Raw genomic sequence first — 18884 nt, forward strand, 5'->3', positions numbered from 1 at the left:
AATAAAACTTCATCATGAAATTAATGTTGTGATTTGACGCTTTGGCATTGATTAACACGAGTATCCAATATTGTAACATTTATAAGTCAGTAAAGACAAAATTACTTATAGGTCCTTTCAGACTTGTAAAGGTTTTTTCTTCTGCTTTCTCTAATGCTTTAAAGGCATACTGAAATGAGATTGTCTTATTTAAACGGGGCTAGCAGGTCCATTCTATGTGTCATACAGCGCTAATATTTCCTAACAGTCCGTGACGTTTTCAACAGGACACTTCGCGGGGAATTTAAAATTGCAATTTAGTAAACTAAAATATTGGCATGTGTTGCAATGTTAATATTTCATCATTGATATATAAACTATCAGACTGCGTGGTCGGTAGTAGTGGGTTTCAGTAGGCCTTTAATCAATTCATGGTATAGGCTAGTTTGAAACATAGGGTAAGGATACACGGCCAGGTCAGACGTGACTTTGACGAGCGCATTTCTTTCGTGCATGCGTACTAGGTCGTGTTTCACCGGCAGACGGAGGGGGGAGGATGGGAGGGGGTCTTAAACGACCATTGTGTGTGTGTGGACAAGGATAGGTGGAATTTACCCTGGATAACTTTAGCCGGCTTAGTGTAGAAGGAACCTAAGTGACTACATCGGTCTAATCGACATTTTCATTGTTTGTTTTACAGTGTCTATATTTGACTAGCTAGCTAACATACACATTGTTAGTAGGGGTGTAACGGTAGTATTGTTAGTATTATAAATACCGTAGGATTTCGGTATCAAAGTCATCTCAGTAGTACTGTGACGTGTGGCGGTATAAAATGAAAACTTGGTCAGTGAAGTTTTTTCCCCTGCCTAACGCGAGTGTGCGAAGTCTGTGCACTGCGAAAACTGAAATTTAAGTAAGATTAAACATCTCAAATTAGGGTGATATTTGCTTATTTTCTGTCTGATAAGATAATTCTTCTCAGTAAGAAGGTTTTATGTTAGTGTTTTACTTGTTTTAAGGGTTTTGGTCCTAAATCAGTGGTTCTTAACCTGGGTTCGATCGAACCCTAAGGGTTCGGTGAGTCGGCTTCAGGGGTTCGGCGGAGGTCGAGACACACCCAACTCTACGTGTAAATAAAAACTTCTCCCTATCGGTGTAATATGGATACCCCCAAAATGATGTTCCCTCTAATTTTTGCCATCTGATTTGCAAGTGTGTAATTTGTTGTGGTTTATGCACAATTCATTTTGTGCAACTTTGTCTTAAATTTGAAAAAAAAATTGGTATTTTTTTTTACCATAGAAGGGTTCAGTAAATTTTGCATATGAAACTGGCGGGGTTCTGCACCTCCAACAAGGTTAAGAAGCACTGTCCTAAATGATCTCAGTAAGATATTACAGCTTGTTGTTGAGATTTTATGACCTATATTGAGTAAAACATGCTTGAACGTAGAATATCAACTGTTGCAAAGCTGTGTCATCAACACTCACAAGTAATAAACTACTTTTTTAAAGTAATAATTTCTTACTTCAAGCATAAAAAAAAATTTAAAATCCTGATGCCGAGCACATTATGTCAATAAAATCCAATCCAATCCACTTTATTTATATAGCACATTTAAACAACAATAACGTTTCCAAAGTGCTGCACAGCCATGTTAAAAACAATTGTAAAAAAAATAAAACAAAAAAATAATAATAAATAAATAAAATAAAATTTAAAAAGTATATATATATATATGTATATATATTATGCTCCACCAATGACTAAATAAAAACAAAAAATAAATAAATATAAAACCAATAAAAACAATATAAAAACAAATATGATTAAAAACTATTTTAAAGGGTAAAATCAATTAAAACAGTAAAATAGAAATCAAATTGTATAAAAAACACAGAGGACAACAGAGAACAGAGGACCACACAACTCACGTAGTGTTAAAAGCCAAAGAATAAAAGTGGGTCTTAAGACGAGACTTAAAACACTCCACTGTGGAAGCAGTTTGAACATGGAGCGGCAGAGTGTTCCAGAGCTTAGGGCCGACCACAGAGAAGGCCCTGTCTCCCCTGGTCTTAAGTCTGGTCTTGGGCACCACGAGCTGGAACTGGCTCTCGGACCTCAGAGCGCGCGCAGGAATGTAAATTTGGATAAGGTCCGAGATATATTGAGGTGCCAGTCCATGTAAAGATTTAAAAACAAACAGCAATGTTTTAAAATCAATTCTAAAATGAACAGGGAGCCAGTGCAAACTCTGAAGAATAATGGCATTTACTTTTAAGAATATTTTTCAACATATTGACCCAAAATGTCTCTTTTTTTTCTACCAAGAAAAGTGCACTTATTATTAGTGAAAATATACTCGTCATGCCTGTTAATCTGGGTTTATGTTTAATCATGTTATGTTTCGTTTTTGGACTCTTGTTTCCCGTTTTGCACTTCCTGGTTTTGTTTGTTTCCATAGTTACTCATTAGTTTCCACCTGGTCTCCAAGTCACACCCCTGTCCTCAGCCTCACACCTGTTAGTAATCATCCTCACAGTCATTATTTATACCATTCTGTTTCTGTCCTCGTCCTGGGAACATTGCTGTACTACTTGCTACATGCTTGCTTACTTACTATGACCACGCACCTACCTTGCCTTGCCACGCTGAATATTGATTTGACCACGCCACGTAAGATCTTGTTTATATTTATGCCTCTGTGCAAGTTTTTGTTTTGTACCATTGATAGTATCTTTTGTTTTATGTGTATATAGTCATACCATTGTGCTGTTTTGTTTGGAGTTTAGTATAGATTATTATCCGCCACTGAGTTTTGCCTTTTTGTATTTAGTTTGTAAATAAATTAATCATGTACTCACATTCACGCCTGGCTCGTTCCAAATATTCTCTGCATTGAAGAAGCAAAACTAATCCAAGTCAAAGTCCTGACGATACTTATTTTAAGGCATTTTTGGGTCCATTGAGGTTAGCTAATTTTACTTGTTTTGAAAAGTCTTGACAAGCCGAATTTTCTTGTTCTATTGGCAGATCATTTTGCTTAGTTCAAGTAAAATATCCCTAATTTTTGTATTTTTTTTTTCTTGTTTTTGAACACTGACTTTTTGCAGTGTGTGTGGCAGGTCGTAAAAGAAAGAAAGGATTGTTTTTTTCCGGACATTTCCTGAAGTTTTCATTCAAATCCATCCATAACTTTTGGAGTTATGTTTCTATCAGACAGACAAACAAACCCTAGCAAAAACACAACTTTCCTTTCCCTTCATCAGGGAGCGTTTAAGACGACGCATTAAGCCAATCGGAAGTTGCAATGTTTTAGGCTACATTTGTTTTTTCAATAATATTGAATTAACTTTTTATTAAAATTTTGTTATCCACGTTTTAAGTAGGAAATACACTCGGCGGCAGCAAAGACGAAAACAAAAAAGTTGGGTGACACAATTAATATGAGAAGTTACTTGATAAACCATCACCTGGAAAACATATTTAATGCCAACGAGGCCAAGCATCAATTTGTGAGGTATATACATTATACAACGTGAAGTTTTCGGTTTATTTCTGAGAATCAGCATTTTCCAAAGTTTTATAAGATGTCCACTACAGAGGACACTGTTTCTATGAAGTTAAAAGTTGAAAGACAATAATGTTAACTTTATTGTTTTACATTTGTTACACTGGATGTTCATATTGTTAGTTTAAAGACACTTAACTGAAAGTAAGTATAAAAATATATATATGATACGTATATAAGCTAAGTAAGACTTTCAATCGAAGCAGGAGGTACTAATTAAAGGAAGATCTCCATCGAGACAGAGAGACTTTTAAAACTGAAGAAAGATAAGGAAGACTTCTATAAACAAGTTATCGATGCTTTGGTTCAAAAGGAGCGGCGCATGAACTTCATTTATAAGTAAAGGTAAGACCATAAAAATGTTTTTTTTTATTACAAGCGCTTTTTTGTGTGCTACAGTTTGTATGTGTAAAATTAAAGTTAAGTTAAAGTACCAATGATTGTCACACACACACACACTATGTGTGGTGAAATTTGTCCTCTGCATTTGACCCATCCCCTTGTTCACCCCCTGGGAGGTGAGGGGAGCAGTGGGCAGCAGCGGCATCGCGCCCGGTAATCATTTTTGTTGATTTAACCCTCAATTCCAACCTTTGATGCTGAGTGCCAAGCAGGGAAAAATGCTGGTATGAGCTTTTAAACATAACCCGTTAATTGCCGCCAAACAAATGGTGAATAAGATACTCTTTAGGGTTCATATGTTTGACTGTGATGAAGTCAGTGCCTCACCAGCCATGAACCTCACCACACTTCACTAGTTTATATTGCTGTAAAGTGCACTGAGTGTCAAGAAAAGTGCTATATCAATCTAATCCATTAATATTATTAAAAACAAAATTTCAAAGGCCTTTTAATTCTGTCTTTTTAAAAGTCAACCGTCATTCTTCTGTGAATTATGTTTTGAAAGCGCGATTTTTTGGTGTTTGTGTGCGTTTTTGGCATTTCAAGAATTTTCATTTGGCTTTGGAGTTTGATACCATGTTTTTATGTTAGGACATAATTTTTTAATTTGTGGCATTTCCTCGTTGCATCTGTTTTATGGTGTTGGCTTTGGATCATTTCTGGGTTTAGAACATCTGGAAGTTGCTGCGCTTTTGCCCTTGTAGGCCACTGTTCAAAAGGTTTCAGTTCTTTCTTGTTCTTGGACACTTTAAACGCATCTGCATCCCATAATGGTTATTTCTTCTTCTTCTCTGGGGCATGACTTTCTCCCAACATCAGAGTCCTGTCCTTCATTGAACAATCACGTTTCCATTGAGAAATGTTTCAAATGAGACTTTTACTACGGTTAAGTGCACTTCTGAACTCTGATCTAATGAACCTGTTGATATATGATTAAAGTCTGTATTTTGACATAATGGTATAAGTATCATCATATCTATCACTTTGCATGCATATTTTATTCTACCATATTTTTCAGACTATAAGGCGCACTTAAAATCTTTGAATTTTCTCAAAAATACTTATAACATGGTGCACCTAACGTACGGAATAATTCCGGTAGTGCTTACTGACCTCAAAGCAATTTTATTTGGTACATGGTGTAATGATAAGTGTGACCAGTAGATTGCAGTCACACATAAGAGATACGTGTAGACTGCAATATGACGTTAGTAAACAATTTGAGTTTTTTTAGAGTAACTCAAATTTATTAATTATATGAGCTATTGAAATGGCACCAATATAGTAATATATGATATAAACATTGATGTGTACACAGGGACGTAACCAGGATTTGACAAAATTCCAAGGTCAAAAAATGGTGGTTCAAGAGGAGCTTTGATAGGCTGAAATCATGGGTGTCCCAGAAACCATGTAAATAATATTGTCTTGAGCAACACAATGAACAATACACTTTTGTTTAAATTACTCTGTGAAATTAAGTGTATTGAACGATTATAAGATCATTGAAACATAAGTTTTAAAGACTTCTCTTCAATTCCAAAATGAATTTGAACTCAAACCCCACACTATAATTTACAATTACCAGTTTATTTCATAGTTTGGCTGGGGGTGCGACATGTACTTCGGAGCGACTTATGTGCGAAATTAACACATTACCGTAAAATATCAAATAATATTATTTATCTAATTCGCCGAAGAGACGAAGAAAATGTCAGCAATCGTCACACACACGTCAACCAATAACAATTCGGCGGAGGAGTGTCATGGCAGAAGTGCATTGGGGATCATGGAATGCTAACTGCTATATGCTATGTGCTACTGCCGTAGCTATTAAAATGGATCGTTGGCGGTAACTTATAAAAACTGAGAAGGGCTGAATAAAAATTGGACCGAAAAGGAAATCATGTACTGCAGATTACAAGCTGGACGTAGTGAAATATGCAGCAGAAAACGACAAGAGGAAGTGGCGCATACCTTTGGAGTTGGCAGAGTTGTTTAGAAGCGACATCGAGGAAGAAGATTTCATCGGATTTATCGATTAGGAGTGACAGATTGTTTGGTAAACGTATAGCATGTTCTATATGTTATAGTTATTTGAATGACTCCTACCATAATATGTTACGTTAACATACCAGGCACCTTCTCAGTTGGTTATTTATGCGTCATTTAACGTACACTTATTCAGCCTGTTGTTCACTATTCTTTATTTATTTCAAATTGCCTTTCAAATGTTTATTCTTCGTGTTGGATTTTATCAAATAAATTTCCCCCAAAAATGCGACTTATACTCCAGTGCGACGTATATATGTTTTTTTTTCCTTCTTTATTATGCATTTTCGGCCGGGACGAAGTACACTCCGGAGCGATTTATAATCCGGTATGATGTGGGCTTGTTTTTCAGGATATGGGCTTGGCCCCTTAGTTCCAGTGAAAGGAACTTTGAATGCTCCAGGATACCAAAATATTTTGGAAAATTCCATGCTCCCAACCTTGTGGGAACAGTTTGGAGCGGGCCCCTTCCTCTTCCAACATGACTGTGCACCAGGGCACAAAGCAAGATACATAAAGACATGGATGACATAGTCTGGTTTGGATGAACTTGACTGGCCTGCACAGAGTCCTGACCTGAACCCGATAGAACACCTTTGTTTTGAAATAGAACGGAGACTGAGAGGCAGGATTTCTCGACCAACATCAGTGTGACCTCACCACTGCGCTTTTGGATGAATGGTCAAAAATTCCTATAAACCCACTCCACAACTTTGTGGACAGCCTTCCTAGAAGAGTTGAAGCTGTTACAGCTGCAAAAAGTGGACCGACATCATATTGAACCCTAAGGGTTAGGAATGGGATGGCACTTCAAGTTCATATGTGAGTCAAGGCAGGTGGCCAACTACTTTTGGCAATATAGTTGTATATTTGCAGTCAGTCACTTCTTCTCACTTAAAAAATACAGAAGATATGACTTCAGTGTTCTTAATGGTAGTCAAGGCCATGTGTGTCAAATCAGAGCACGCTTATGGAGGACAATTGCAAGTCATAAGACGCATGCATGTCCGACTGCCGCTGGATGAAATGGGACCAAAATCTAATGTTAAATTAAGTTTAAAACATGAGATAAGCTATGATTGATAGTCAGCATCAAAGTTAATATTTCTTCTGAACCGTGGGAAATGTTTTAACAAAGTTTAACATCCAATTGTGAGAAATAAAGACATTAATTTGTTGAATGTGTTTCCTAAAACGACTATTGGTAACATATGCTTGCACTGTGATTGATGGCTTTTTTTTATTTATCTTATATTATCTGAAGCAGGGGAAAAGCAACAAGTTCAATATGCAATAGTTATTGTTTAGAAAAGTGTTCCTACTGTTTTTGATGTATGAACGTCAACACTTTATATGGGCCTGATGTTTTATTCCAGTAAACGACTGCATCTGTTCAAGTCTGTTAAAAACAATGTATGACTTCATGAGGCCACTTTTTTGCTTATGTATCAATCCTACAATTTTGATAAAAATAAATGGTAAATAAAATGGGTTGTACTTGTATAGCGCTTTTCTACCTTCAAGGTACTCAAAGCGCTTTGACACTACTTCCACATTTACCCATTCACACACACATTCACACACTGATGGAGGGAGCTGCCATGCAAGGCGCTAACCAGCACCCATCAGGAGCAAGGGTGAAGTGTCTTGCTCAGGACACAACGGACGTGACGGGGTTGGTACTAGGTGGGATTTGAACCAGGGACCCTCGGGTTGCGGACGGCCACTCTCCCACTGCGCCACGCCAAATACCTAAATTTGAGGTGTTCTTTCAGTATTTTTTAGGTGGGATTAAAAATCAAAATTAAATTCATTAATTACAGGTCATAATTATTTGATCCCTAAAACACCTTAAACACTATTATCAAGCATAAAGAGTGGCATGAGTTTACATAATTTTCAGGCAGGAAAAACTGGAGATTCAGGATTTCATTTACTTGCCTTATGCAGTCCTTTAAAACAGGGCCGGCCCCTGGCATAAATACTCTATAAAGTTATTTAGGGCTACATGATTATGGCAACCATTCACTTAAAGGCCTACTGAAATGAGATTTTCTTATTTAAATGGGGATAGCAGGTCCACTCTGTGTCATACTTGATCATTTCGTGATATTGCCATGTTTTTGCTGAAAGAATTTAGTAAAGAACATCGACGATAAAGTTCGCAACTTTTGGTCGCTAATAAAAAAGCCTTGCCTTTACCGGAAGTAGCAGACGATGTGCGCGTGACGTCACGGGTTGTACAGTAGGGCTCCTCACATCCTCACATTGTTTATAATCATAGCCACCAGCACCGAGAGCGATTCGGACCAAGAAAGCGACAATTTCCCCATTAATTTGAGCGAGGGTGAAAGATTCATGGATGAGGATATTGAGAGTGAAGGACTGGAAAAAAAAATACAAAAAAAAGGCAATTGTAAAGTTAATGACAAAGAAAAGGTAAATAGTCCTTAAATAGACATGCTCAGCGGCCTCGTGGATAGAATGTCCGCACGGAAACTGGAAGGTCTTGAGTTTAAACCCTGGCCGAGTCATATTAAAGACTATAAGAACGGGACCCATTGCCTCCCTGCTTGGCACTCATCATGAATGGTTGGAACTGGGGGTTGAATCACCAAACAATTTCCGAGCGCGGCCATCGCTGCTGCTCACCGCTCCCTTCACCTCCCAGGGGGTGAACATGGGGATGGGTCAAATGTAGAGGATAATTTAACTTTAACTTTAAACTTTAAAACTAGGGAGTTTTCCAGAGATAAAATTTTAAACCGTGGCAAATGACAAATACCGTATTTTTCGGAGTATAAATCGCTCTGGAGTATAAGTCGCACCTGCCGAAAATGCATAATAAAGAAAGAAAAAAACATATATAAGTCGCGCTGGAGTATAAGTCGCATTTTTTGGGGACATTTATTTGCTAAAACCTCAACACCAAGAATAGACATTTGAAAGGCAATTTGAAATAAATGAAAAATAGTGAACAACAGGCTGAATAAGTGTACGTTATATGAGGCATAAATAACCAACTGAGAAGGTGCCTGGTATGTTAACGTAACATATTATGGTAAGAGTCATTCAAATAACTATAACATATAGAACATGCTATACGTTTACCAAATAATCTGTCACTCCTAATCGATAAATCCCATGAAATCTTATATGTCTAGTCTCTTACGTGAATGAGCTAAATAATATTGTTTGATATTTTACAGTAATGTGGTAATAATTTCACACATAAGTCGCTCCTGAGTATAAGTCGCACCCCTGGCCAAACTATGAAAAATACTGCGACTTACAGTCTGAAAAATACGGTAATTTGTAATGCAAGCTGCAAATATTGAGGGACGACAGTATTGCAATATTCACTTGGCTACGCAGAAGTAATTGTTTAGGGCAGGGGTGTCGAACTCAAATACAGAGTGGGCCAAAGGTTTAAAACCGGACAAAGCCGTGGGCCAAGGTTGAACACATTAACCTTTTAATAGGGACCCAAACAAGTATTGCATTGAATATTGAAAAAGCAAGGCTTATATAACTTTATAGTGACATGCAAAGTTTCAAATGATAATACTTAAAAAATATCAATGGCATATCAAATAAAAGTAAAATAAAAAATAAAAATTGAATGTCTCTTTTCGGCGGCGGGGTTTGGTGGTAACGGGGTTGTATATTGTAGCGTCCCGGCAGAGTTAGTGCCGCAAGTGGTTCTGGGTATTTGTTCTGTTGTGTTACGGTGTGGATGTTCTCCCAAATTGTTTGTCATTCTTGTTTGGTGTGGGTTCACAGTGTGGCGCATATTTGTAACAGTGTTAAAGTTGTATATACGGCCACCCTCAGTGTGACCTGTATGGCTGTTGACCAAGTATGCTTGCATTCACTTGTTTGTGTGTATAAGTTGCATATACTATGTGACTGGGCCAGCACGCTGTTTGTATGGAGTAAAAGCGGACGTGGCGACAGATTGTAGAGAACGCCAAAGGCAGTGTTTTTACGGCCCGCCCCCAACATTATGGTCCGGGGGGAAATCGGGAGAAATTCGGGTGGGGCACTGAACTTCGGGAGTCTCCCGGGAAAATCAGGAGGGTTGACGAGTATGAGTATTAGCGGTGAACGTGGCGTTAAAGCGGCGGGCCAGCTCTAATGTTAATTTGATATTGCCTCAAGGGCCAAATGAAAGTACACAGCGGGCCAAATTTGGCCCGCGGGCCACAAAAACTGCTCCTATAGGTTTGGATTACGTACCAATAACGCATCCTTCAATTAGAACATTGAGAAATTTGTGGTGGAGTTTACAGTCTCTTTACACAAGTACGGAGAACCCATTAAAGCCCCAACAAGTCTGACATTTTTACTTGGGTTCCACAACTATTTTAAAAGGGACTGACATCAGAAAAGCCATCACAATATGCCTTGTTTGAACCCGTGCTGCATTCTGGAAGTTTCCTTGGACTAGAGAAGCGCGGTCTTGTGGCTCAGGACCATGTTCAGAGTGAATGAGTGGGTATGAATCACATGGGAGATTTTAACACTGACAGGAGACCACTTGGTTCAGTTTGTCGGGAAGCCGCTATCGAGAAATGCGATATGTTTGTAACCCGGGGGACCACTGCTGTTTGTGATAATAGTGTGGTGAGGACATTGCGTAAACTCCTTCTGTCATTGTCTGAACTCCGTTGCTTGAGTCGTTGTCAGCAGTATGCCCAAACATCAATGGGATACATGGCTTATGCCTAATCTGTTTTCAGTATACTAAATTTTAATTGCACCATTCAACGGACCATCAGTGTCATCCTTATCGAGGGTAATTCAAACATCACCTCCTAGCAAGAGAAATTCGACACCTTTCCGGAAAGTGCAGTGCCTCATAAATACATCACAGACATTAGAAGCCTTTGGAAAGTCTTGGAAACGACGACGACAGAGCGTAAGAATCAGAAACAGATGACAATGTGGAGTTTCTATTCTCTCACCTGTTCTAAGAGGCTGCCGAGGAGAGAAGGGTTCTATTTATAAGAAGCAAAGGGCTCTTCCAATGATTTGTCCATAAATTTTGGCTTCAAAAAGTGAGCCTGACTCGCATGCAATGTGTACAAAATGGCATTGTGACAGGCATATGTTTTGGCCCGATTCCGAGGAATTCTCCACGCAACATAAAGCGAAGTTGTAAGTCATACTCGTGATCATATGTCTTTTACGCAGAATGATAAAAATACGAATAAATATCGCAGAAACGAGGTCCAGATTTGACCTCTGCAACACACATCGCATATAAATAACATAAATGTTCTTTCCTATTTGCTTCCCTGACTTTCCCTAAAGCTTTTAACTCCTTTTTATGTCCATTAGGGACAGCAGTAGCTTAGTGCGCAAGGACTTATTGGAGAGATGCTAATCTTATTAAAGACTACTACTGAAGTGCCCTTTAGCAAAGCGCGGAACTCCCCCCCCCCCACCCCCCCCCGGTCTGAGTTACTGTTTGCACGCCTCCTCACTCGGACATCTCTCCCTGACTGCATGTGTGTGGTCGACATGCATGTAATATAAACTGCAGAGAGTACATTGAATTTGACCTGAGGGATTATAATCAGTACATTCAATGTAACATTTTTTGCAAGGCTTGATACAAACTCTAATGTTTTGCCTTCTTTTATAAGGTTACTTGAGGAAATTACCAGTTGAGTGCCAGAACAGATTTTTGTCGGATGAAATGTAACCACACTTTAGAAATAGACTGCTACAATTATAGATGGAAATTGGCTGTTTAAAGTATTTCAAATGAAATCTGTTCAACGTTAAGGACTCAATTAATAACATTTATACGAAATTCCCACAGTCAATGAAGACTAGCATGACAGGCCAGCTTTCACGTCAGAACTACGTTTGCCATTACCAAAGCTCGTTCAGTCTTAGTCGGAGAAAAGCACTTTTCTTTCTTAAGGTTTGCAATGGGAGGTTTGACAGCATTCTGCAAGCATGACCCAACCGTTGCCGTGTGAGCCAAACTGTAAATAATGGTAGGTCGTCACTTCATTAAAAATGCTCTTCTCCGCTAAAATTTATCGTTGACGTGTTACAAACTCTGCAACGTGATTATGAGGCGCGACACTGTCACTGATGTCAGACAACACAGCAAATGAGGTCTTGGTCTGGCCTGTGGTTTTTGGCTTCCCAATGCGTGTTAATTTGCCCTGTCAGGGGTTTGTACTAAATTGTTGCACAATAAAATGCCTTGTGTCTTAAATGTTTTGGGGGGAAAATACATTTATTTCTATAAAAACACTGGGCCTTAGGTCTTGTTTTATATCCCCAGATTGCACATTTGAATGCAATTTCCTGATAGTGGGGGTCATTAGGGAGTGTTTGTTCACTTTTGTCTAAAAGCGCCAAATTTGGCACAGGTGTAGCTCAGGGGATACTTAACCTTCGTCTTGTGTTAGGGTCGGCACCGACCCATTTTTGTTTTCAAATGCATAAAAAAACACATACATTTATGTTTTTTGCATCAAGGCTTTTTGACCTTGTCAGGAACCTCTATTTTAACAAAACAAAACATTTTTTTTGTGTTTCACTAAATTATAAAATGCTTTGGTTGAAATTATGAGCTTGGTGGTGTTAGGGTCGGTTTTGACCCAATTTTAAAAATTAAGATTTTCAAGCAATAATTACAGCTAAAACTAAACACACTGACAGCCAGCTCCTCTCCCAATCATGTGAGCTTTAAGGGATTCTCATTTTACCTTGTTATCCAGTACAAAAACAAACAAAGACGGGCATGTCCAGACATGTGAGGTCAATTCAGTATAAAATGATTAAAATGAAAACATAAATACAATTTATTTAAGAGATGTGTTCTAATATCCCTCAGTTATAGTCAAGTAACACAACATTTTATTTATTTTTTATCTATTTATACAATTCTCTTGAGGTTCATTTTACCATTTTTTTAAATTGAAATCGTAGGGTTTACTGACAAAAAACAGGCCCAATGGCCCACACCAAAAATATTAAAAACCAATATTTTCATGGATTAGGAAGCCTAGCAAGGCTACCAAGAGATAAGAAACAAATTGGATGATAGATAATTGTTTTTAGTGTATTTTACAGCTGATTTAAGACATGGGTCAAAACCGACCCGTTAACATAAGAGATGGTAACAGGAAGCTAACAAAAGAGGAAGGTTAAATGATTTGGCTAGGGCGCCCGCGCCGGTGAACTTTGGGGTCGCAACAGCGACTGATCCATTATGGCCGCCACCTGAACACGCTTTTGCCTCTACATTTGAACCAGATGAGCTACAGATCCAAACTTGGTGTCTATTTCATGTTTTTTGACGATTATCAATATCCTCAAACACGAATCTTTCATCCTCGCTCAAATTAATGGGGAAATTGTCGTTTTTTCGGTCCGAATACCACTTTTTGGTTGGAGGCTCCCATTAAAACAATGTGAATATGTGAGGAGCCATCAACCGGTGACATCATCGTCTGCGACTTTCAGTAAAGGCAAGGCTTTTCTGTTAGCGACCAAAAGTTGCGAACTTTATCGTGGATGTTCTCTACTAAATCCTTTCAGCAAAAATATGGCAATATCGCGAAATGATCAAGTATGACACATAGAATGGACCTGCTATCCCCGTTTGAATAAGAACATCTCATTTCAGTAGGCCTTTAACTTTTGATAGTTTTTGGCAACTTTTTGAGCATCAGAAACATACTGGAATGATCCGATTTTTGATCATTTATTTATTAGAGCACTTTAATTTCCATATTAACAATATAGCCATGTTGCACCATGTTTTTACTCATAACAATGCCCAAGTTACGTCCAATGTCTTCAGAATTGCAAAACGCCACTTGGAAATATGCAAAGGGTCTAGACACACCCAAAAATATAAATGACCATTCGAACACATTTCTAATTGTCAAAACACATGAAATAGACATTAAGTTTACATTTATAGCTCATATGTTTCAAATGTTAGAGACAAAAGCCATTACAAGTGACGGCCATATTTGATTTTCCCGCTGTGGCAACCCTAACGGTCACCCTAGCTAATTCATTTAACTATGCCCTGATCTACACCTGTGCCAAATTTGGCGCTTTTAGACAAAAGTGAACAAAAATATCCTAAAGGGCCTCTACTATGATATCAGTAGAAGCATTTAAGTCTCATCTGAAAACTAATTTGTATACGAAAGCCTTTAAATAGACCCCCCTTTTAGACCAGTTGATCTGCCGTCTCTTTGTCTGCTCTACCCCCCTCTCCTGCGTGGTGAGTTTTTTAGGTGACCGCATTAAACATTTTTTCTTAAATAAACAGAAAATATATCAAAGTTTTTTTTCTAATCAAATTATTCAATGTAATCGATTAATTGTTGCAGCTTTAGTGCGTAAGCCAGTGGTTCTTAACCTTGGAGGTTCCGAACCCCACCAGTTTCATACACGCATTCATCGAACCCTTCTTTTGTGAAAAATAAAATGTTTTTTTTTCAAATTTAAGACAAAGTTACATGTATATGTTTTTTTTTCCATGGTGCACGAAATGAACCTAGCATGAACTCATAACAAATTACACACCTGCAAATCAGTGGGACTTCTGCTGTTGCCATATCCATGATACGCCGATATGGACAAGTTTTTATTTACACGATGAGTCCATACTTGCCAACCCTCCAGATTTTTCCGGGAGAATCCCGAAATTCCAGTGCCCTTCCCGAAAATCTCCCGGGGCAACTATTCTCCTTTAACGTCCTCTAAAAGCTGTCGTCACGTCTGATTTTCCTCCATACAAACGGCTTGTCGGCGCATTCACATCATTTATGTGGCTTTTACAAACACATACGTGAATGCAAGGCATACTTGGTCAACCGCCATACAGGTCACACTGAGGGTGGCTGATGCAGCACACTGTGAACCCACACCAAACAAGAATGACAAACACATTTGGGGAGAACATCTGTACCGTAACCTTACGTAACAAATACCCAGACCCCCTTGCAGCACTGACACTTCTGGAATCTACAATATACTCTCCCGCTACCACCAAACCCCGTCCACCTCAACCACGCTTGCCCCCCTCCACCTCAACCCCCACTCCCCCCATCTCCCGAATTCGAAGGTCTAAAGGTTGGCAAGTATGGATGAGTCAGGTTGGTCTTGACTGGCTCCGTTGAACCCCTGAGGCCGACTCGCCGAACCCTTAGGATTCGATCGAACCCAGGTTAAAGGAGAACATTATCACAATTTCAAACGGGTTGAAAACAATAAAAATCAGTTCCCAGTGGCTTGTTGTATTTTTTGAAATTTTTTTTTTAATTTTACCGATCCCAGAATATCCCTAAATAAAGCTTTAAAGTGCCTTATTTTCGCCATCTTCGAAACCACTATCCATTTCCCTGTGATGTCATACAGGGCTTCCAATACAAACAACATGGCGGTTACCACAGAAAGATATAGCGACATTAGCTCGGATTCAGACTCGGATTTCAGCGGCTTAAGCGATTCAACAGATTACGGATGTATTGAAACAGATGGTCGGAGTATAGAGGCAGATAGCGAAAACGAAATTGAAGAAGAAATGGAAGCTATTGAGCGAATAGTTATTGACGCTATTCGGCCATAGCATGGGTGTACCTAATGAAGTGGCCCATAGCATGGCTGCCTTATTAGCATCGCCGGTAAAATGTGCGGACCAAACGATCAGGACTTTCGCATCTTGTGACACTGGAGCAACTTAAATCCGTAGATTGGTAAGTGTTTGTTTCGCATTAAATGTGGGTATCTAGTTTCAAATGTACATACAGCTAGCGTAAATAGCATGTTAGCATCGACTAGCTGGCAGTCATGCCGTGAATAAATATGTCTGATTAGCACATAAGTCAACAACATCAACAAAACTCACCTTTGTGATTTCGTTGACTTAATCATTGCAAATGCATCTGCAGGTTATCCAAACATCTCTGTGCCATGTCTGTCTTAGCATCGCCGGTCATATGTGAAGACACTTTGGCACATTCAATGGGGGTCGGGCGGCAGGTTTCTTGCCAGTGGTGCAACTTGAATCCCTCCCTGTTAGTGTTGTTACACCCTCCGACAACACACCGACGAGGCATGATGTCTCCAAGGTTCCAAAAAAATAGTCAAAAAAACGGAAAATAACAGAGCTAAGACCCGGTGTTTGTAATGTGAAAATGAATATGGCGGGTGTGTTACCTCGGTGACGTCACGTTCTGACGTCATCGCTAAAAGACCGATAAACAGAAAGGCGTTTAATTTGCCAAAATTCACCCATTTTGAGTTCGGAAATCGGTTAAAAAAATACATGGTCTTTTTTCTGCAACATCAAGGTATATATTGACGCTTGCATAGGTTTGGTGATAATGTTCCCCTCTAAGAACCACTGCCCTAAGTCCTTCCCGTTGTTAAAGTGGACGCTATCTCACCTGTGCCTTCGACTTCATAAATGGAGCACTGACATTGCAGATCTTCAAATGTCTTAGTTTGTCCTCGATGTAGCACTCAATCTTGACATCAGCGTTGTCCTAGCACCAGCAATACACAAAGTCATCGTCTGTCTTCACAAAGCAGCTGGACTCCGCATGACGGACACTTACCTTCAATATGAGGCTGGAGAAGCGCAGATTGGACGAGTAGCTGATGTTGAGGCGAGCATTGTAAGCATTTTCTCCTTTATTCTCTAATCGAGCATCCACCACCATCCTTCTCCTGTTAGCTTCTAGAACCCGCAGAGATCCTTCCGTGCCTCCTTCGTTGAGATGGCGGCAGAAAGCGCCCCGAGATTGTACAGGCTGCGAGCAGAACTGACTGAAAGAAAAGGAAGATGTATTAAAAATTATTAAATGTACATTTGTTGTGATGGATCAAGTGTGTGCCTACGTCCGAGTCATCAGGTCCGTCATACTCTGCAGTGCGAGGTCCGGCACGCACCGGTCATCCTCGTCACAGCCGTTCCAGAAAGGCAACTTGCAATAAAAAAATGTTTTTAAAATATTGATGTACATTTTTTTTGCAAATTCAAAGTTTTCTTCAGTCTCTCACCTCAGTTTTTGACACAGTTGGCCAGCTTTCATCGAGAACTGGTCCATTGTCCGCATCCCACAAGCCAACTTGTACAGTAAACACAATTGGCCTTGCATAGTCTGTGGTTTCCTACAACATAAAACATTGTTTTTATGATCAAGCAGCAGATTTAATGGCATTAAATGCTTGAATTAAAAGGTTTTTATAAATATTTCAGAAAAGTTAGTGCACTGAGTGGAATGCAGGGGATCCAATCCAATCAAATCCACTCTATATATATATATATACATATAGCACATTTAAACAACGCCCGGAAAAGGGTGGAATGCCATCTCCGGGTTGGGGAGGAGACCCTGCCCCAAGTGGAGGAGTTCAAGTACCTAGGAGTCTTGTTCACGAGTGAGGGAAGAGTGGATCGTGAGATCGACAGGCGGATCGGTGCGGCGTCTTCAGTAATGCGGACGTTGTACCGATCCGTTGTGGTGAAGAAGGAGCTGAGGCGGAAGGCAAAGCTCTCAATTTACCGGTCGATCTACGTTCCCATCCTCACCTATGGTCATGAGCTTTGGGTCATAACCGAAAGGATAAGATCACGGGTACAAGCGGCCCAAATGAGTTTCCTCCGCCGTGTGGCGGGGCTCTCCCTTAGAGATAGGGTGAGAAGCTCTGCCATCCGGGAGGAACTCAAAGTAAATCCGCTGCTCCTTCACATCGAGAGGAGCCAGATGAGGTGGTTCGGGCATCTGGTCAGGATGCCACCCGAACGCCTCCCTAGGGAGGTGTTTAGGGCACGTCCAACCGGTAGGAGGCTACGGGGAAGACCCAGGACACGTTGGGAGGACCATGTCTCCCGGCTGGCCTGGGAACGCCTCGGGATCCCCCGGGAAGAGCTAGACGAAGTGGCTGGGGAGAGGGAAGTCTGGGTTTCCCTGCTTAGGCTGTTGCCCCCGCGACCCGACCTCGGATAAGCGGAAGATGATGGATGGACATTTAAACAACATAAATATTTCCAAAGTGCTGCACAACAATATAAAAAACAATATTCAAATACTATTCATTGCTCCACAAATGACTGAATAAAAAAATAAAACCAGTATAAAAACAATCTAAAAATAAATATGATTAAAAACGATTTTAAAGGGTAAAACCAATTAAAACAATAAACAGAAATCAAAACAAATAAACAAAACAAAACACAGAGGACCACACAACTCATGAAGTGTTAAAAGTCCAAAAATAAAAATGTGTCACGATCCACCTCCCGGATCTGACATAGTTTTTGTTCTTGAGTCCTTTCTGTGTTTTGATTATTTTTGGACTCTTCGCATCCCTTAGTTTGTGTGTGCACTTCCTGATTTGGCTACCATGGTTTCTGATTTGTCCCAGCTGCTCTTGTTTTACGCGCACGGGTGTCTTGATTGTTACGTTAGTATTTAAGCCTGCATTCTTCCTCAGTTCGTCCTTGGTTCGTCACCTGCCATAAGCAACCTTCACATTTTGGTTTATCTAGTCCTTGTTTGCTTGCTAAATCTCGTCTTAGCTTTCGGGCGCTCGGCACGCGCCTTTTGGACAGCTTGTACTCTGATAATATTAGCATTAGTTTCCCGTGCGTAGGCACGCTATTTCTTTTCTGTTTTGTACAAGTGTTATTTTATCATTTTGTATATTAAAACCAGCCCTTACCTGCTATCCTGCCTGTCTGGTCCTGCTGCATCTGGGGGTGACATCTTCGCGCATCACAAATGCGTTCTAAACGTGACAAAAATGGGTCTTAAGACGAGACTTAAAACACTCCACTGTGGGAGCAGTTCTAACATGGAGGGGCGGAGTGTTCCAGAGC

General features: G+C 39.7%; 1 protein-coding gene across 3 annotated transcripts in view; it reads right to left on the reverse strand.

Annotated features, from left to right (window-relative positions):
- The window catches only part of itga11a (integrin, alpha 11a), a 310434-nt gene that overhangs the window by 37657 nt on the left and 253893 nt on the right, over positions 1-18884 (reverse strand). For all 3 annotated transcript variants that reach the window (XM_061887056.1, XM_061887057.1, XM_061887055.1), the window contains 4 exons: positions 17063-17173; positions 16901-16986; positions 16618-16828; positions 16447-16545 (listed from right to left, as the gene is read on the reverse strand). In XM_061887056.1, coding sequence (XP_061743040.1) covers positions 16447-16545; positions 16618-16828; positions 16901-16986; positions 17063-17173 — 507 coding nt within the window. The remainder of the gene's footprint in view (positions 1-16446; positions 16546-16617; positions 16829-16900; positions 16987-17062; positions 17174-18884) is intronic.

Source organism: Nerophis ophidion, linkage group LG25, assembly GCF_033978795.1.
Source record: "Nerophis ophidion isolate RoL-2023_Sa linkage group LG25, RoL_Noph_v1.0, whole genome shotgun sequence".
In the NCBI taxonomy this organism is placed as follows: domain Eukaryota; kingdom Metazoa; phylum Chordata; class Actinopteri; order Syngnathiformes; family Syngnathidae; genus Nerophis; species Nerophis ophidion.